This window comes from Sarcophilus harrisii, chromosome 3 (genome assembly GCF_902635505.1).
Source record: "Sarcophilus harrisii chromosome 3, mSarHar1.11, whole genome shotgun sequence".
NCBI classification, from domain to species: Eukaryota; Metazoa; Chordata; class Mammalia; order Dasyuromorphia; family Dasyuridae; genus Sarcophilus; species Sarcophilus harrisii.
In genome coordinates, this window is record NC_045428.1 from 431103780 (window position 1) to 431126153 (window position 22374).

A 22374-nucleotide genomic window follows, 5' to 3' on the forward strand; every position below is an offset into this window, starting at 1 on the left:
GTCACAGAATTGGAGGTTTAGAAGGGACCATAACAACCTTTATTTCAACGCAGAAAAGTGTCCCCACTATAACATACTATGCAAGTGCCATTCTCTGTTTGAAGACCTCTAAGAAAGAGTATTTAAGCAACTCATTACACCAAATTTTTTCTGACATCTAAGCCCATGAATTTGCCTCTTTCCAAATTGCACCCAACTGTTCTTCTGCCCTCTGTGGCCAAAAAGAACAAGTCTAATCTCTTTTTGATGAGATGCAAATGATGAGTTTAGTGGTAGTGAAGAGGTTCAAGATTTGGGGTGGGAAATCCCCTCTGGTAGCCAGGGTCCTATGCAAAAGAGTCTGCAAACCTGAAATCTGTGTGGCAGAAGGGATTTATTGGCACTGAGAAGCCAGCTTTGCTATGAAGACAGACTTCTTAGTGGCAAAAAGTCCTGTTAGGAAGATAGCAAAGATTAACACTGAGAAGAGAATATCTTCACCAGTGGGCATGGTCTATTAAGGCATCTGCAAAAGATATCTGGGTAGGTAGCCCCAGATATAGGGCTTTGCTTTGATCTTTGGCATGGATATGGGGGCCAACTCCTGAGAGACTGATTTTCAACTCATTTTAAAATTGAATGAGATTACTTAACTGGAGTTTGAACCACAGAGAATTGTTTGTGGCAATCCAGTAGAGGGTGATTGATCAAGATCTCCAATTGAATGAAACAAACCACTTAACTGGGAGTTTACAAGCTTTTCTCAGGGTCTGGGAGGTCTCGAAGGGGATACAGTTTATATCCGGGATCCCCAAAAGATCTCAGTTCATGTCATTTTCTACCTCACAACTTCTTAAATATTTTTAAATTTTTTTTTAAACAATTATAACTTTTTATTGACAGAACCCATGCCTGGGTAATTTTTTACCACATTATCCTTTGCACTCACTTCTTAAATATTTAAAAACACCAATCATATCTGCTCTGAATCTTATCTAAATTAAATATCATTAATTCCTTCAACCAACTCTCTACTGATAATTACTTTTCAGTTTGCCAACTCCTTAAACTATGGCATCAAGAACTGGCTACAGTACCCAAGGAAAACTGACAGGGTATATAATACAGTTGGTATTATCACTTTCCTATTTTTGGCTGCAATGACTTTCTTATCACAGCTAAGCTCACATTTATGACTCATAATGAAGCTGTCTTCAAGTGTAATGTTTGGTAAGTCATTTATTCCTTTTGAATTGTGTGTTAGATTCACTTAGCCTGTCAAGATCTTTTTGGATCCTATTAGCCTATTAGCTATTGGTCTCAGAGTTGTGTAATCTGCAAATTTAATGAGTTTATAATCTATTCCTTTATCTAAATTACCATGTTAAACAATATAGAGCCAAGCACAGATCCATATTCTATTGGAAACCACCTGCCTCATTGATACTGAACTACTAAAATCTCTGAGTCCAATCACCAAACTCATTCTGAGCCTCTGTAATTATATTATCATCCATTTCATATTGCTCCCTCTTATATTTAAGAATAGTCTTGCTAAAACAACTAAGAAAGCCTTGCTAAAATCTGAGTAAACCATACAACACAATAAATATGTAAAATACCTACTAGCTTATATTTCATCTCAAAGATCAAATTATCACTTCTTAAGAAAGACAAGCTATTCAACTTCCTTTCCTTTTTCATCAATATCCCTTTCTGCCAGATACTAACTTCTTTTTTGTTAACTGGTCATTTTCAGTTGTGTTCAACTCTCTATAACTTTATTTGGGGTTTTCTTGGCAAAGATACTGGAATGATTTGCTATTTCTTTCTCTAGCTCATTTTACTGAGGTAAGGAAACTTAAAACAAACAGGGTTAAGTGACTTATCCAGGTCACACAGCTACTGTCTCGGATCTTCCTGACTACAGAACCAGCATTCTACTCACTGCTCCACCTAGCTGCCTAGGTGAATGCTTTCATCAATTTGCCCCACCCACCCATCTACTTATCACTTTGCTTTATATTTTAATTGCTTCAATTTATCTTACTTCCTTTTGCTAGCAGCCTTCTTCTCATATCTCCAGAAGATGAACTCCCTTCCTTTCTAAATGCTATTGTACTAAGGGGAGTTCTCTTTGTCATCCTAAAAGCTTCCTGTCCTTCAACACCTAGTCACACTTGGCCAGTTATAGCAGTAAGAGATTCTGTTATTCCCAAACTGCCCAGGCGCTGAACTAACACATGTGGTCTGCCAGAAGTAAGTAAATTAGCTCTGTGCATGTCCTATAACAAGTGAGCAGAAAAGCAGTTTCTTACTACTATTCCTGTGTTTGTGTGAGTATGTTTGTGGTGGATTGGGTTCTCTCTTCCACTTGGAAAATTCTGTTATTCTGAGAGTAGTGATATCTACTGAGGATTTTATTCCTTCCCCTTCCACTCCCCCATTAGCTGCTTGAATTACTTCTCTCTTGAGTCTCAGTTTCCACATCTATAAAATGAGGTTAGTTAGATTACCTCCTCCCCATCTAAGATTCAATTAATATTCTTTCCAGTTATTTGAAACAATTCTTTGTGTTCCTTTTCCAAAAATGATAATGCCTTCTCTTGTGCTTATTCCAAAATATTGCTTGCTGATGGATAATATAAGCCTCTTTTATTAAGAGGATAACTTTTTATAACTACATAGCTCAACAAGTGGAGCATTAATTTATAATTCAAACTAGGTCTAGAAATTCCCAACTTTATGCCTTTTTAACCTGAAATGTAGTATTTATCTTCTATAAAACCTAAGGGGTATACTTGTCTTTAGGACATAATTCAAATAGCTACTCTTTCTATTAATACATCATGTTAACTTGATTATTCACAAAATTAAAGAAGACCCTGAGGGTTTCCATTGACATTAATGCCCAATAAGTCTATTGTACTCTACTGAAAACAAACATTCTTCTAATAGAAGGTTCATGTTGCCTATCAGGGAGCAACATTTAGTAGTATCTCAAACTGAGATTCAGTGAAAAATGATTTAGCTAGTTAGCAGTAGAAGTAGGATTAAGAAACCTAATGCCTAGCTCTTTACTCTCATAATCACAGATTTTCCAATTGAAAGAGGCCTTAGAGATAATGTAGTACAATTCCATTTTTTTTGTGACAAAATACTAGTCCATTTTTTTTTCCTTCATATTGTACTGCTTTTGTATTTCTTTTGACTCCTTACCTGGAATGACCTCATTTCTGTACACAAAATCCAAATCAAAGCGATCTTTAAAGGCCCAGCTTGTCTCACCTTCTCTAAGAAGCCTTTTTTTTTAACCATTGACCCAGATTGATCCTTTTCTTCTACAAATTCTTGTTGCATTTAATGTCTGTATCTTACATTTTATAAATTGATCATATATAGCACTTCGTTGTGATTCATTTTATGTATGTGTGTGTATATATAGGTTGTCATTCTAAGAAGATAAAGACAATTCTTTAAAAAATATTTTTATCAATATTCAGATTTTTGTATTGCCTAGATTTTTCTGTCTTCCTCCTTTGAGAGTTATTTATCTAAAAAAGAATTTTTTTTAAAAAGAGGAATAAGAAAAAATTCAGCAAAACTGATTAACACATCAAAAATATTCTATAGTATTCTATATAGTCTAGACCTCTATCTCTGAAGAGGAGTAGGGAAGGTGTTAGATAATTATTCCAAATATCGGATAGCACTTATCCTAAGTAAATCTACATAATAATGTCATTTTTGTCCTCTTTGAAAATGAAGGACAGCTAGTAAATAATTCTTCAAATATTTTTTCAATAATTTTCCTATGTTATAAATATGGTGATGAAGCTGTCTTTCTAGGCACACTATTTTAGATAATGATCTCAAATTTAATACATAATCTTATGAGGTCTCTGCAGAAATAAAAAAAAAAAAAGTAAACCCTAGATATCTGGACTCTCTTAAAAGTTTAATTTTCTCCTGACCTGTCTCATTGCCACTTATATAAATCTCCCTAGAGTCCCCCTCATTGGTGACTCCTTTTCTGGTACCTTCATTTTAAGAAGAATCCCAGCTTTATTTCACTTGCCTCTGGACTCCACTTTTCCTGGACTCCATCTTTTCCTCACCTCCTATAGGTAGTTGTCTTACCTCCTTTTGAACACCTTTATATCTGCTATTTTCCCTATCAGCAGGTAACCTCCTTACTTTATTTGTATCTCTAAAGTTTTCTTCAGTCCCTAGCCTTTTTTTCTTTTTTTTGAGTTTTTTCAATTCTTTATGATCCCATTTGGGGTTTTCTTGGCAAAGATACTGGATTAATTTGAAAAACGGAAGCAAACAGGTTTAAGTGACTTGCCCAGGGTCACACAACTAATAAGTGTCTGAAGCTGAATTTGAACAAAGGAAGATGAGTCTTCTTGATTTCCAGGCCCAATACTCTATCTACTGCATCGCCGAGCTGTCTTTAAAGCTGAACTATTACATTATTCCTCCTTAAAAAACAATAGCAAGTATTGAATTTATTTTGAGAAGGGAAAAAAAGAAGATGTCAAACCAAGGGTAGCTTTCCCATAACCCCGATGTATTTATGACTCAAAAAATCACAACGCTTTCTAATTGCAGAGTATGATGTGATCTGGCTGCAGTGGTAACTGACCTCTGGGTGTTCTCTAAGCACTTACTGCTTTCTGCAGCATTCCAACAGATTTAAGTATAGATGTCTGGCAGCCATCTCCCCTACTGCAGTGCCCAGGCACATCACTGAAACAAATGTGCCTTTGACTGTACTGAATATGATTATTGTTGAAAAATAAGACGCTGTAAACCAGTGTGCAAAATTCCTTTTATCCCCAAGGCACAAATAATCATTTTGGAGACCTGGAATGTATTTATTTTGTCTTTATCAGATAAAAGAACAACTACATGTATATTTCACATCTTTAAATTAGTTCAGTTCAAATTAGCTACAATATTTAATATCCAAAGATGAAGTTTGCATACACAAAGGGGAAAAAAAAACACTTTACTACAGACTTTTAGAGATTTTCTCATTGGATGCACCATTTATGTTGTCATTCCAATGTAACCAAGCTGAGTTGTATTTTTTTTTAAACTATTCAAAAAATTGACATCTAGTCATCTGTTTCCTGAAGTTTTTTTTTTTTTAATTTTTAAATTACTTTTAAATTTGTTAAGGTATTCAGTGATTTGAAACATAATATTGTAATCTATTATTTTTCTTCAATTAATGATTAAGATTACTTTTACCTCTTTGGAACAAATCCCAATGCACAAAATCATCTTTTGTCAAGTATTAATCAAAAGCTTATAATCGAATGATAATTTGACATAATGTTACATAATCTGTAAGCATTGTCAAATGAGTATTTGAGGCTAAATTTATAATTAAAGTTGGTTTATTACGTTGAATCATTAAGCTTTATGTTACAAGATAATGGAAGCTCATTTTCTTTATCAACTATTATTATCAGCTTTATCAACTATTCTTCACCAACAATTTATCAACAGTTCCAAAAATTTATCAAATTAGAAAAACATCAAATAATAATGAAAATTAGAGGTATTTTCAAATTTATCTTCTTATAGCGTTGAGTATAAATTACATGTCAACTCTCTTAAATCATTGAGATGAGGAGTAACTTTATAGTTTCTTGGGAGTAAGTAAAAACTTAGAGTTAGGGAGACCTGACTTTGAATCCTATTTCTGACTACTAGGTAAGTACAATGTTTGAGTCATATAATATCTATGGTTATTTTTATTTGTCAACTTATTGAATAATAGTAGAAATAGGAAATATTTATGAAATTATAATGCCTTATACATTCAAATTACAAACATTTTTGGCTTATGATGTAACCCTTATAATTTTGTAAAAATTATATGTGCAGAGAGGTATACCTAGAAGAAACCTAATAAAGTCCTCCCAAATTCCTCCAACTCTCCTAAATATGGAGATAAAATTTCAAAGTGCCAAAGATACAAATACAAGTAAATATAACATTCTGTGCTTTCAAAAAGCTTATACTCTAATAGAGGGAAACTACAGATAGGAGTGCTGAAAATTAGTGGGAGAAAGAGTATTCACTGTGAAGATGAAGATAGATAAGTCAGCCAAAGGGGAGATACAGAGTAGGCAACAGGGAAGTGGAATATGGCTGAGATCCTTTCAAAAATAATAGTTTCCTTATTTGATTTCATCCAATGGCTCAAAGTATTTCACTCTTCACACCTATTTACACGTTTGATTGTTAATAATTGATTCAATAGAGCTGTTTAGTTGCTTATATCTAGTTTAAACATTTAATTGATTCTCACTTAATCAAGCTATTAGGGATTAGAGAATGTTGTTAGTTACTTTAATTGGGTTGAAGGTACAAAACATCTTTCTTATAAAAGTATAAAATAAGAATGAAAGAATAATGAAGATATAAACTAGAGTAGTAAGCAGTCAAGTAGAATAAAGAGATAAAGCTTTCAGAATATAATTTCTGTATATTTGAACTGAATGTTACTCTTCCAATAGTTAATGATAGCAAAAATATTCTTAATTAATAAAAGTTGAAGATAGCAAAGATATAATCACCAGGAGGCACTACTGACCAAGTTACTAAACCTAGTCAGTGATGATTCAAGAAATATCAATCCCATGTTCATTCAAATGGTTATGTTTTACCTAACACCAAAGGACACTTTGATGCAATACCTAGCTCTCTATGACTCTCAGAAAGCTGAATATTTTTCTCCTTTGATTCATCCTTTTTGTATTTGATAATGTTGCTTTTGCTAGTCTTAAGAGTTTCAGTGAGTAAAGATTTATTCCTTAATATAGTGGCTTAGTATTCACCCACTGGAAAACTCCATCTCTTTGTCTTCTTTGCTTTATTTTAATGGAGCTTAATCACACAATTATGGCATATCTGTACATAATCCTTTAATTACAGAGAAAGAAAAGGAAATACAACTCAGCATGTGGTATAGTAGAAAAAACAATCGATTTGGAGTCCAAGAATCTTGTTTCAAATCCAAATTCTTCCACTTACTGCTTGTGTGACTGTGGGTAGACATTTATTTCCACTCTCTTAGCTTTAGTTTCCTCATCAGAAAATGAGATTTAACTAAAGTTACTTTGAATTTCAAATTTACAATCGTGATCCTATTAATCACTATGATAATTGACATTGGTAATTACCCTAATACCACACAGCCCCAAATCCTTTCTCTCTAGACCAAGAGCTCAAATACAATCTATGAGCTCAGATTCAACTCTCCCATTTTTTTCTACAAGCAAATCAAAAAGCAGGTGGTTCAAAAGAAACACAATCCAGGTGATTTCATGAATTGAAGAATATAACCTCTATACCATAACCCTTCCCCACGGGAAGAAAAGTGCTTGTATAGGCTGAAGACCTCAGCTGATCCTACCTAGATATTCCGCAGTTCTTTTCCTCTTTTCTAACATTCCACCACAACTTTCTCTCTCCTTCCCTAACATCATTTAAGCTTTACTCACTGACTAGACTACATAGTGAATTAAAAATTTCTCTCTGGTTAGGTTCACATCCTGCATCACTTCACTTTCATTGCCAATTGCCATCAATTCACACTCCCATCATTCTTTGATTCTTTGCATAATTTTCCATAATTGTAAAAAAAAAAAAAAAAAAAAAACTTCACAAAGCATTTCACTTGGGCCTTCCTTGAGGCAAAGGCCAATGAGCTAGTTCTTTCTTCCTTTTTTCCTCTCCATTCTCCTATTTTTGTTATAGGGAAGAGGTGGGGCAGAACAAGAAGGTGTGTTTTATCAATAATAATGCACAAATATGTGGTATTTCATGATATACAAGACTCATATACATCATCTTATTTGATCCTCTAAATAATTTTGTAAGGGAAGTAGTATACATTTAATTCCTTATTATGAAGACATACACTCAAACTCACTCAGAGTATGTTCCCAAGATTAGTTATCTGGATTTATGCTAATCTCTAGGTTTATAATCATTGAAACCATTGCTCACAAACCCCTATTGATGTGCTTACTTTTAATAATGAAGAAAAAATTACTTCAAAGCAGAATTATTTAATGAGATGATATAAATTTATTGACGTATATAATAAACTTTATACATTTTTATATCTTTAAAAAATTTAAAATATACAGTATGTCCTGCTTTCTCTGCAGTAACTTATTTTACAAGATTTGGCACTGAGACATCATAAAACTGCATATCACATAACATATTAAACATTCCTTTGATGAACAATCCCTTTTTTGAAGACTAATCTTGATTATTATAACTTTGGGTTTTTTATCAGGTTCAAATCAGGTGAATTCTCAATCTACTAGATCATGTTCATCTGTATCGCAAATAAATTTCTTAAAGTTTCATAATGTGATAATGGTATGAAGTTGTATTATGTTGAGCCTAATTCCTACTAAATACTTAAGATGTCGCCCCTTCTAAACTTTTTTTTTCACTCTTTTCCTATTTGCCCAGTCATATCACAATAATTTTTCAAAATCCAAAATGAGTCCTACTTCTTCCATGAAACGTTCACTATTTTTATATGTACTGTCTTTTTGAACCTCTTGACAAACTGACATAATTATCTCACAATTTATCACTTGTGACCTTAATGTTTCTCTTGCTAAATTTATCTTCTCCAAATAGATCACAAACTTCTTTATAGACAGTGGGGTCTAGTGAAGATGGTTGTGGATTTGGAATCAGGAAAACCTGGATTCATATCCCATCCTTGGCATTTACTGATGTGTGACCATAGGCAAATCTCTTCACTTCTCTGAAAGCCTCAGTTTCCTTATCTATAAAAGAGGAATTAATGGCAATTAGAATACCAACCTCACAGAATTCCTGTGAGATTCAAATAAGTAAAGTACTTTGAAAATCTTTGAGTTCTGTATAAAACCAATTATTATTATTATTGTGGTTACAATGGTGGTGGTGGTAATAATGATATAACTAGATGTTCAAAACCAATTTGCCTAAGACTTTCTTTACTGGTAGAGGTTAATTTCTCAATAGTGCAAGTCTGTTTAAGGGACAAAATTGGAAGAGAAGAAATCTTGATATTCTGGCTTCCAGCTTTAAGAAAGAAGATATAAATTGTTATAAATTCTCTTTAGAGAGAGAACCCTGAAGGAACAGAGACTTGGAGAAGAAGCAGATATATAAAGGAGTCAACCTTGATCATGTTCCTGACTCCACTTTACTTCCTTTCAGGTTCCTTTTCCTAAAAACAATCTGGGAACAATACAGAAGGCAGAAACTGTATCTTATGTTTTATTTTGGATCCTTTCCAGTGCCTTGCTTATTTTGAGACATATAGTAGGTAGTCATTAAAGATTGGCTCCTCCCAAATCCATCATTTTTTCACTGGCATTTGATTCATAAAAACTAGTCCTAAGAATAAGTATTGTTTGTTCCCTAGAATTAAAAATACCATATGAAATACCACCCAAAATAAATGTAAAGACATGTTTTCAAAAAATATCCAAAATACTGTCATCAGTATGCAACTCAAAAGAGAGCATCTTTGCTTTTTTAGCTATGTCTTTCTTTTCTTGTTATTTGTATTTGATTTTTTTTGTATTTGATGTGGTGATTCATACGAATATATTTAATCATATTTTCTGGGCTACCAGAATTGGAATAACTGAGGCCTATTTGGGTGTACACACATCTGACAACTGAATACATACTTGCCCACTTCTTTTCAAATGTAAATTAAAGTTTTATGCAAGCAAAAGTCATAGATACTTTGAAATGTCAACTATTCATTATGTAAAATGATATATTTAGCTTTCTAATGTCATGATTTTAAAGTTGCAAGACCCCACAACCAAAATCATTCACAAAAATAACTCTTACATGAAGCTTTGGAATGTTCTGGAGTATATAACATACATATGTTTAATGAAAAGAGAATTCAGCTCATTAAAACTTATACAGATTTTTAAGGAAGACATAATAATATAAATTCCTTCATAAGATGTGGGACTTGGATCCTGTATTTCTTGCTTTGGCAGAATTTCTGCTGACTTTCATAGGGGTTACATATCCATGAAATAAAGTAGCATATAGTTAAGCCAAATTGTATGCCTTTATTAAGATGAGAAGATGGCTTTCAGCAAAAGTAGCCAGAGGAGAAGGTTAATTTTGAAACCAAGTCTCATATAATATTCATCTTAGCAAATACGTTTTGTAGAAAATCAATATTGCTATAATAATAATGCATCTATAGATAGTTTAGAACTAGGAATAAATTGTAATTTCATATTTTGACCTAAAATAATCAAGCAATTTCTTAGTTTAGTTTTCTTTCTCCTCCAGAAGTTCATTTGAAACAAACTTTATAACAAAGTTAATATTTTTAGATTTCATGTATTCTCTCTGGTTTTCCTTGCTTCTAGAAACAACCGGAGGGTTCAGAGTGGTCAGACTCTATGGCCTGTGTCATGAAGAAGTTAGAGCAACTAAATTTAGATATTGAAGAAGCTCTCAGTGCTGGCTCTTCCCCTTCTCATACTCCTTCTTTCAAGAGGCGAAAACAGGTAAAATTCCTTTGATTTTTAATAAATATGATATATTCAATTCAACAAATATAAATACTACATATAAAGCATTTCCCCAATATAGTCTCTGCCCTCAAGCAGCTTATAATCTAATAATTACTGCATGATAAACTCCAGAAAGTGAACTTTGAATTTAGGTTAGGATCTCAGACATTTTTAACTTTTTGGATGAAAAAAGAAATTGGGAAATGCGTGCTTAGATTTTGGAGTAGGAGAAGTGGTGAATGAGAAAACTTAGAATTTCTCAGATAGACCAAATGGCAATTAATGTTTTTCTTTAGAATACATAACAAAATAGGTTAAAATATTTGCAATACTTTTGAAGAACTAGTTTCCAGAAAGGTTTTTCCCCCTAACATTCAATGAATTAGCCTCCAAAATATTTTTTAAATATGTTTTAAAATCTTACAATCTGATTTTTTTTTTCACTTAAATGCAGCATATGCTGTTTTACAAAGAAGGAAGTTAAGGCAAAGGAAGTTTCAGGCCTTAAAACCAGAACAGTTTTTTAACTTAGTTCATGAAATCCTTGGACAAACTCATTGGCATGAAATTTACGCCTAAGATTGTGAAAATTCAACAGGGTTTGAAAAGATTTTGGCAACATTATTCCATAAAGTTACTAGATGAAGACTCTCTAATATAACATAAGCAAACTTTAAATACTTATTGTATGTAGAATACCATACCAGATATGGAGAGGTTCAAAATACAATCAAATTTTATAATATAGGCCTTGTTCTTGAGGAGTAGCTTCAGTCAACCTAGTGGAGGTATGAAACAAACACAGAGGACTGCTTCAAATGTAGTAAAAGTACACATAAAAAGAAGGGGATGAGTTTGAGAGATATCATGGAGATTGAATCAACAGGGCCTTGTAATTTGTTTAATATGAGAGGAGAGAGAGTGAAAGAAGTCAAAGAGTCAATTTGACAATTCAATCCAATATTTTACTTTCTAGCCTCAGCCATTTTCACTGGTTGTCCCTCATGTCCATAATGCTGTCCTTCCTCAACTCTCCCTCCTGGCTTCTTTGGCTTCCTTCAAGTCTCAGCTCAAGTCCCACATTCTGAAAGAATTCTTTCCTAATTCTCCTTAATCTTAATGCTTTCTCTCTGTTGATTATCTCCAATTTATCCTGTATAAATCTTGATACATAGTTTTGTTTTTTGTTTTCTCCTCCATTCGACTATGAGCTCTTTGAGAGCAAGGACTGTTTTTCCCCTTTTCTTTGTTTCTTCAGAGTTTAGCACAATGTTTGGTATATAATTGGTGCTTTAAAAATGTTGTAGGCTTGACTTGAATTTACTGAACAATTACTATGTACAAGACATCACACTATAATCTCAAAATTACAAAAATGAAAGATGGCAGCATGGACAAAAAAAAGTGAACTCAAAATTCAGAAAAGATTTACAGAGAAAGGTAATGAGCAATGAATGATATCAAATTTGGACCTGTTGGGTTTGATATTTAGATCCTATAGGCAATTGAAAATGTGTATATGCAAATCACTATTGATCAGAGAAATGCAAATTAAGACAACTCTGAGATACCACTATACACCTGTCAGATTGGCTAAGATGACAGGAAAAGATAATGATGAATGTTGGAGGGGATGTGTGAAAATTAGGACATTACTGCATTGTTGGTGGAGTTGTGAACGAATCCAATCATTCTGGAGAGCAATTTGAAATTTGCCCAAAAAATTATCAAACTATATATATTCTTTGATCCAGCAGTGTCAATACTGGGCTTATATCCCAAAGAGATACTAAAGAAGGGAAAGGGACCTGTATATGCAAGAATGTTTGTGGCAGCCCTTTTTGTAGTGGCCAGAAACTGGAAACTGAGTGGGATGTTCATCAATTGGAGAATGGTTGGGTAAATTGTGGTATATGAATGTTATGGAATATTATTGTTCTGTATGAAATGACCAGCAAGATAAATACAGAGAGGCTTGGAAAGACTTACATGAACTGATGCTGAGTGAAATGAGCAGAACAAAGAGATCATTATATACTTCAACAACGATACTGTATGAGGATGTATTCTGATGGAAATGGATTTCTTTGACAAATAGAAGATCTAATTCAGTTCCAATTGATCAATGATGGACAGAATCAGCTACATCAGAGAAGGAACAATGGGAAATGAGTGTAAACTGTTTGCATTTTTGTTTTTCTTCCCGGGTTATTTTTACCTTCTGAACTCAATTCTTCCTGTGCAATAAGAGAACTGTTTGGTTCTGCACACATATATTGTATCTAGGACATACTATAACTTATTTAACATGTATAAGACTGCCTGCCCTTTAGGGGAGGGGGTGGAGGGAGGGAAGGGAAAAATCAGAACAGAAGTGAGTGCAAGGGATAATGTAAAAAAATTTACCCATGCACATGTTCTGTCAATAAAAAGTTATAATAAAAAAAAAAAAAGAAAATGTGTATATAAATCACAGAAGTCAACCCAGAGGACACATATTTGGGAGTCATCTGCATAGAGAAGGTAATTGATATTCTTGGGTGGAATGAAATTGCCAAGGGAAAATGTTTATAGGGAAAAGAAGGATAAAGACAAATATAAAATAAGATGGATTTTCTATTGGGATAATGTAGTGGAAAGTATGGCCTCAGAGACAAGAAACCTGAAGAAAGCTAGAGAATGCACTCTAACTAGTCACATGGACTATTTGAGCCAGATCTGTAGTAGAACATTCCCAGTTCGTATTGGTCTGTTCGGCCACAGTCAGACATATAATTTAATTGTAACATAATAATGTCTTTTTGGTCCTCTTCAAGGATAAAGGATCACAACCAACCAATAAGTTGTAGTAATTGCTTCTGCTTGAAGACTTCTATATATGAAAAACCTACCACCTCTTGAAACTACGTGTACTGTTTTGGGTCAGGGATAATTGTTAGGAAGTTTTTCCTGACATATATGGTACAATGGATAGAATGTCAGGTCTGGAATTGGGAAGACCTGAGTTCAAATTCAGCCTCAGACTCTTACCAGGGCCATATAGAACAAGTTGAATCTTTTTTCTACACTGAATTCTTTAAAATACTTAAATATAGCTATCATGTGATCCTAGGGTTTCCTCTTCTCCTGGTTAAACATTCCCTGTTCCTTCAGCTACTCTATATGTCATGAACTCAAGCCCCTCAAAGATGTTACCCTAGGTGCCCTTTGCTAGACACATTCTATACAATCAGTGTCCTTCTTAAACTATGATGCTCCAGAATGAAAATCACACTCTAAGCAGACCTAAGAAAGCAGGGTATATTGGAACTATAATTTCTGTATTCCTTAAATTATATTTCTTTTAGTACAGCTCAAAATCTTATTTGTTTTCTGGCTTCCACCTCACAATGCTAACTAATAATAAGCTTACATCCCATTAAAACCCCCAAATCGTTTTCAGAATTATTCTGTCTAATCATGCCTCCCCCATTTTATCTTATGAAGTTGATAATTTTTAATATTGAAATTGTAACACTTTTCACCGTCCCTAATTGAATTCCATCTTAATAGATTCATTCTATGGCTATAGTCTTTTAATATCTTTTTGGATCCTGCCTCTATTATTGTTCAGTACTTTAGCTGACCCTCCTAGCTCTTCTCTTCTTTCTTCCCAATTTAAGTTTTAAAAAAATCTTCTTATTGTTCTTAGTTTTTTCTTGCCAACCTCAATTCATTCTGAACTTTAGAATTCCTAATATGTTTTACATGATTGTTATGATCTTATATTCATTTATCCTCTTCTATTTTCTTTTTTCTGTCTTTTTTTTATTAAAGTTTTTTATTTTCAAAACATACATATGGATAAATTTTCAACATTGACCCTTGCAAACATTGTGTTCCATTTTTCCCTCCTCTTCCCCCCTCCTCCTTCCCTAGATGGCAAGAATCTAATACATATTAAAAATGGTAAAAATATATGTTAAATCCAGTATATGCATATATATATATATACACACATTTACCTTTCTTCACAAGAAAAATCACATCAAAAAGGAAAAAAATAAGAAAGAAAATAAAATGTAAGCAAACAACAGCAAAAAGAATTAAAATGGTATTTTGTGATCCACATTCAGTTCCCATAGTCTTCTCTGGGTGTAGATGTCTCTCTTCATCACAAGATCATTGGAACTGGCCTGAATCATCTTCTATTTTCTTTTATTTATTTATTTATTTATTTATTATAGCATTTTGTTTACAAAACATGCATGGGAAATTTTTCAATATTGACTCTTGTAAAACTTTCTGTTCCAAATTTTCCCTTCCTTCCCCTACTCCCTCCCCTAGATGGCAGGTAGTCCAATACATGTTATATGTTAAAATATATGTTAAATCCAGTGTATGTATACATATTTATACAGTTACCTTGCTGCACAAGAAAAATTGGATCTAGAAAGGAAAAAAAAATCTGTAAAGGAAAATAAAAATGCAAGCAAACAATAATAGAAAGAGCGAAAATGCTATGTTGTGGTCCACACTCAGTTCCCATAGTCCTCTCTCTGGGTGTAGTTGGCTCTCTTCATCACTGAATAATTGGAACTGGTTTGAATCATCTCATTGAAGAGAGCCATGTCTATCAGAATTGATCATCATATAGTCTTATTGTTGCCATGTTGCCAATGATCTCCTGGTCCTGCTCGTTTCACTTAGCATCAGTTCATGTCAGTCTTTCCAGGCCTCTCTGTATTCATCCTGTTGGTCATTTCTTACAGAACAATAATATTCTATAACAATTATATACCATGGTTTATTCAGCCATTCTCCAATTGATGAGCACCCATTCAGTTTCCAGTGTCTAGCCACTACAAAAAGGGCTGCCACAAATATTTTTGCACGTGTGGGTCCCTTTCAACTCCTTTAGGATCTCTTTGGGATATAAGCCCAGTAGACACACTGCTGGGTCAAAGGGTATGTACAGTTTGATAACTTTTTGAGCAAAGTTCCAAATTGCTTTCCAGAATGGTTGGATTCGTTCACAATTCTCCCAACAATGTATCAGTGTCCCAATTTTTCTACATTCCCCTCCAATACTCATCATTATCTTTTCCTGTCATCTTTACCAATCTGAGAGGTGTGTAGTAGCATCTCAGAGTTGTCTTAATTTGCATTTCTCTGATTAATAGTGATGTGGAGCACTTTTTCATATGACTGAAATTTCTTCATCTGAAAATTGTCTGTTCATATTCTTTAACCATTTAGCAACTGGAGAATGGCTTGATTTTTTATAAATTTGAGTTAATTCTCTCTATATTTTTGAAATGAGGCCTTTAATGTAACCTTTGAATGTAAAAATGTTTCTCTAGTTTATTGCTTCTCTTCTACTCTTGTCTGCATTAATTTTATTTGTACAAAAACTTTTTTAACTTAATATAATCATCTATTTTGTGATCAATAATGATCTCTAGTTCTTCTTTGGTCACAAATTTCTTCTTCCTCCACAGGTCTGAGAGGTAAACTATCCTATGTTCTTCTAATTTACTTATCATCTTAGGTAAGAGTCTGAGGCTGAATTTGAACTCAGGTCTTCCCAATTCCAGACCTGATATTCTATCCATTGTACCATATATGTCAGGAAAAACTTCCTAACAATTATCCCTGACCCAAAATGGTACATGTAGTCTCAAGAGGTGGTAGGTTTTTCATATATAGAAGTCTTCAAGCAGAAGCCTAGATCATGAACCTATTTTGATCTTATCTTGGTATACAGTGTTAACTGTCAATGCCTCTATTTTCTTTTTTTTTTTAATTTAAATTGATTGATAAGTATCCACATATATCTTTGAGAGAAAAAATTCCATTTTTCCTTTTCTTTGGAATTGTTTCCCTTTCTATCTTTAGAATTTTTATTTTTAAGCATTTCTTATCCCACATAGGCTGAATTCCCTTTTGTAGAATTTTTATTTATGGATCCCTATCTATACTTCTGCCAAAATCTTTGAAATCTGCTTTCTAAAAATCTTAACTGGCATGTCAGACCATGCTCGGATTCCCTATCCTCACTCACCTACTCTAGTGGTTAATGTCTTCCAGAATTCTTGTTTTCCTTGTTTTTCTTTGTTAGTGAGAATCAGATCCAGAATAGTTGCCCCTTGTTGGTTCCTTTACCATTTAGAGGATGAAATTAAGTTGAAGATAAATCATTAATCAGTATACATTACTTAGGTGCCTACTGTGTGCCAGGTACTGTGCAAAGCCCTGAGATATAAAATAATGTAAAATATATCTGCTTACAATTTAATATCTGCTTACAATCTAATTTTGAGATTATTTGTGGGTGGGGGTGAATAAATTGGAATAGAGAGAGATTTTTTGGCAAGCAGACCTGCCAGAGTCTAGGAGTGAGGAGGTGAATGTCTGCCCCAGGCAGCAGTGATGTCAGAGGAGAAAGAGGCAAGTATGAGATACTAGGAAGGTAAAATTGACATGCTTTGCTACTTATTTAATATAGGAGGTGAGAGAATGTAAAGAATCAATGATGATACCTAAATTGTGAACCTGAGAGAGTAGGAAAATTATAGTGGAGGAAATTAAGATACAAGTTAGTGGGGAAACTTAGCAGTAGTGGGGAAGTTAAGATAGAAAGGTTTGGGACTGTGTCTCAATTATGTTGGGGTTAATATGTATGTATGAGATCCAGTTACAGATGTCTAATAGACAGATGTGAGATTGGTAGTTAGCAAAGATATTAGAAATGTATATATAAATTGGAGAATCTTCAGTATAGTAATAGTAATTGAATTCATGGTCATGCATGTGGACTAAATAAGCTGATATAGAGGGAGGAAAAAAAAGAAAGCCCAGGACAGAGTCCTGTGAGACATTTATGGCTAGCAGATATGGTCTGAAGACCCAGAAAATGAAACTGAGAAAGATAATCAGATTGGTTGGTGGAGAACCAGAAGAGAATCACAAAAACCAATAGAGAAGAAAGTATGAAAAAGAGAGTGATCAACAGTGCCAAAGCCTACAGAGGTAAGAAGGAAAGAAGATTTGAGTCTTTGGGCTGTTAGATTTGGCAATTAGATCATTGGTTACTTTGGAAAAAGCAGTTTCAGTTTTGAATGATAAGTTTTGAAGTCAGACTCAGAAAAAGAAAAAGAAATGAAAGGACAGGCAAAGACAAATAAAATTCACTTACCCAATGGAGTGATGATAAAAGTTACTTTCAATATATTGGCATTCTGATTTCTCTAGAAAACATCAATAGCCTAATGGTTAGTCACCAGTTAGCTGTGAATGACTAAAGCATCGGACATTTTTATGCTATGAACCAAGTAATGTTGTATCATTTTAACCAAAGCACTTAGGCAGCCTTAAGGTCTTAATATACCTAGGTTAGTTTATGTTGCCAAAATCATTGTGGATTAGTTCAACAAATACATTATATCCAGAAGCATCATTAGCCTAAGCACAACAATTTTACTAATACAGTGAGAGTTATTACATCTATAATGATATCCCAAAGCTATTGGAAATGGATACATCCAGTAAATGCATGAATAAGTAAACATCCTGGAACTATCTGGCTGCATGTAATTAGGTTTAAGATCTATGTTCTTTGATTAGAGAGACAAGGGAAAGCATATTAAAAGCACCTTTAGTATCAGGTCAGGTTTGAAAATAGAAGAAAGAATAGAATGTAAAATGTCCATTTTGTATTATTGAAAGGACTCATTAAATATCAATTCTACCTCTCCTTCATGTGTATCTGACTTTGCATTACATAATAAGAACCTTTGCCAGGAAAGAAGCAATACAACAGGACCATTTTGAAGCTGCAATGTGGAGAGATATGGAACATGCAATCAGGAAATAGATTTCAGCATTCGTCACAATTAAGGAGAATGCCTGTGGAGCTTGCTGAGATGATGAGTACAATTCATTCAAGACTCAGTTCCTGACCATCAGATAATACCATGTGAATACAGGGCTCAAGATTTTGAATCAAGGAAATAAATTCCTTTTTAGACACCTGCCAGCAAGAACCTGAATATTCCATCATATCCACAAGTCCCAGCTACCAAGAAGGAAGCTACCTCTGTTCATGGCCTTGACTTCAAGAGAGGAAAAGAAAATTTTCATGGTTATCTCAGGCAGTCTTAATTTATAAAGGCTTTCTTCATCCACAGGAACATTCAGAAGAAGTGGTGTGGATGACTTCAGCAAAACAAAGCTAGATGAGAATGAAGTAATGATGAGGCTAATGATATTTAATATGGCAGAAGTGTTTTTCTAGTTTCTGAACCTGGGGCTTGTGAACCTGTTTTTTTTTTTTTTAATTAAAGCTTTTTATTTTTCAAAACAATGGGCAATTCTTCAACATTAGCCCTTGCAAAACCCTGTGTTCCAATTTTCCCCTCTTTCCCCCATGCCTGCCCTTATATGGCAAGTAGTCCAATATATGTTAAACATGGTAGAAATATATGTTAAATCTAATATACGTATACATATTTGTACAGTTATTGTGCTGCACAAGAAAAAAAAGAGAAGCAAAATAAAATGCAAGCAAATAACAAAAAGAGTGAAAATGCTATGTTGTGAACCACACTCAGTTCCCTCAGTACTCTCTCTGAGTATAGATGGCTCTCTTCATCACTGAACAATTGGAATGGTTTGAATCATCTCGTGTTTTTGTTTGTTTTTTAATCATCTCATTGTTGAAGAGAGTCATGTCCATCAGTTTGATCATCCTATAATCTTGATATTGCCTTGTATAATGATCTCCTTGTTCTGCTCATTTGTGAACCTGTTTTTAAAAAATATTTTTTTTACTATATTTCAATGATTAGTTTCATTTGTAATCCTGTATATCTTATTTTATGCATTTAATAACATAATTCTGAAGAGTGGTCCACAGGGTTCTCTAGACAGCCAAAGAGGTCGAGCATAAAAAAGAACCTGTAGCTAGAAAGTGTCTAAAGGCATCATTGGAAGCCAGATCTTTCTAATTTCTAAGATCAGACCTGTATTGGAGTGGGGTTCTTTTAGCAACTAGGTAAAGGATAGATTTGAGAGGGGAAAGACTGGTAGCAGGGACAACAATTACGAGATTACAAAAGATAGTAGCCATATATGTAGATATAAAGGGACAATGCAAAAGGTGATATATAAGACTCCACAAGGCATGAAGCATAGAATTTCAGAGTTGGAATGGATTATAAAGTCCATCTGTTCAATTCTTTCTGTAACATATCTGACAAAGTAATTATCAAAGTTTTTCTTGGAGATATCCAGTATGGAAGAAACAACTACTTCCCAAGACTTGAGTCTATTCTACTTTTGAATAACTAATTATGAAAAAGGTTCTCTCTCTCCTGTATTTTGAATACTAAACTTTTCTTGACATAAATATAATGAAAACCAGCTTTAGAAAGCTGGGATAACCCATATTGAAATCACCTGGTGTGAAGTCCATTCAAACCTCATCTTTTTCATACAAGTTGATTCCTAGCAAATTCACATTAAACATATTTTGAATTAATATTTGAACACAGCCATATCTTCTGATTATTTCTATTAAATTTGAAATATTTTAGTCTGTCAAAATCATTTTGGATTCTGATTGTTATTTGGTTGTTTGGCTATCCTTCCTAGCTTTGAGTTATCTGTAGATTTGATAAGTATGCCATTTATAACTTTTTCCAAATCACTGATTTTTTTTTAAATGGCATCCTGTCAAGCATCCATAGCAAGTGGCTAGATATGATGGAGTGAATGGTGAAGAGTCAAGGATGACTCAAGTTACAAATTTTGATTACTTGGAACATGGTGTTATTCTCAACTGAAATGGGAAAGTTGGAAAAGAGGAAGTTTGAAGGAGAAAGATGGTTAATTCAGTTTGGGACATGTTAAGTTTAAGATGCCGATGTAACATCTAAGTGGAAATGTCTAGAAGGAAGGTATATAGTTCAGACAAATTCAGGAAATAAATTAAAGTTGAATACATAGATTTGGGAATCATTGACATGGAATTTAACCAATGGGAACAGGTGAAATCATTAATAAAAATATAGACAAAAGAATTGAATCCCCAAATTATTCAGTTAAATTTTATTTATGCCTTTTATTATTTAAAAAGTATGATACTTTCCTGATATTCTGTGTTCCATATCTTCCTCCATTGAACTTTTTTTTTTTTCTGATAAAAGGAAACAGTTAAGGAAAATTGGCGGACAATGTGACAGTATTGAATAGCTTATGCAATATTACTTATTTATGCCATTTCTGTACCCTTTTATACACTTGATTTTTCTAAAATAATAAACTTTTTATTTATTTTTCATTCACTTATAGTCTTTTTCTTCCACTACCCCCATCAAACAACAATTTTGGAGGGAAAATTACTTTATCATAAACATGCTTAATTAAGCAAAAAAAAAAAAAAAAAAAAAAATCTCCACATTGGCCACACTAGAAAATGTATGTATTTTCTCCATTTTATTTTCATCTCATCTCTGACAGTAGGTAAATAATGTTTTACCCTAAGGATTGTGGACACATTTATTATTGCAGTAATAAGTCTTTCAAGGTGTTTTTCTTGACAAAGTTGTTTTCCTTGTATAACTTGTTAACTTAGTTTTATGCAGTTCATTCTTCATCAGTTCATAAAAGCTTTCCTAGTTTCATCTGAAATCATCTATTTCATCTTTTCTAAGGATACAGGACAGTCCTAAATCAGTGTCTCTTATATCCCATATAAGAATTCTAAAATTCTTAAGAGAGACCTTAAGAGTTTTCTTGTATTGCTTTTTCTGACCACCTTATGAATGTTTGCCTATGTGAGTTGTTCATAAAATAGTCTTTTTGGCAAGCATGCATTTGGCTTTTGTGGACAATGTGGACAGCCCCCCAAAATTTGTACTCTCTTCAGTAGAGTTAGAATGCTTGGCAGTTTAGTTCAAAAAAGGACTCATTGTCTACTACTTACCCCATCAGGTCATCTTCAGAATTTTCCTAAGACAATTTAAATGGAAGTGATTCAGTTTCCTGGAATAGTACTGATATACTGTCTAAGTTTCACAGGCGTACAACAATGAGGTCAACACAACAACTTTGTAGACCTTCAGTTTGATAGTCTAAGTTCTTTCCTCTCCCACACTTGCCTTTGGTACCTCCCAAACACTGAGCTAGCTCTGCAATGCATGTGTCAACTTCATTATCAATGTAGACATCCTGAAAAGTATACTGCTAAGGTAAGTGAAGTTATCCACAGCATTCAAAACTTCTCCATTTGCTATAACTGATGGTTCCACATATGTATGATATAGTACTGATTGATACTGATTTGGGTTTTTTAGTGTTAATTGTTAGGCCAGAATTAGCACAAGCAGCAGAGAATCAATTCATACTTTATTGTATCTCAGTTTCAGAGGTTTCGTTGAGTGCACAATCATCTGCAAACAAAAAAGTTATGCACTCTGCTTTAGTTTTGACTTGTAGCCTTTTCAAGTTGAAAAATTTACCATCAGTGTGGTAACTGAATTTTATGCCATGTTTGTCCTCATTACCTTTCCTTGGAGCAAGAGAATCTAGTTTTCTTTTCAGGTTCCAAATCTGTGCAGTCTTCTCTTCTTCCTCTGTCCAACATTCATAGCTGCTTCTGAACATGAAGGCACAGTTATCAAAGATTACTCATAAATGGTGATAGCTATGCACAGATGTTGAAGCTTCATGTCACCTGTGTCACAGACACATGAGATGCATTGAGGTGAAACAAACAATCCACGTGCTATTTTTTTTCCCAAAAGAGAAACTCTTCGGCAGA

At 33.6% G+C, this 22374-nt stretch overlaps 1 protein-coding gene across 2 annotated transcripts in view; it reads left to right on the top strand.

The window, feature by feature from the left end:
* Positions 1-22374, top strand: part of LOC116422995 — a 302761-nt gene that overhangs the window by 189055 nt on the left and 91332 nt on the right. For both annotated transcript variants that reach the window (XM_031963688.1, XM_031963689.1), the window contains exon 3: positions 10425-10565. In XM_031963688.1, the coding sequence (XP_031819548.1) occupies positions 10425-10565 (141 nt within the window). The remainder of the gene's footprint in view (positions 1-10424; positions 10566-22374) is intronic.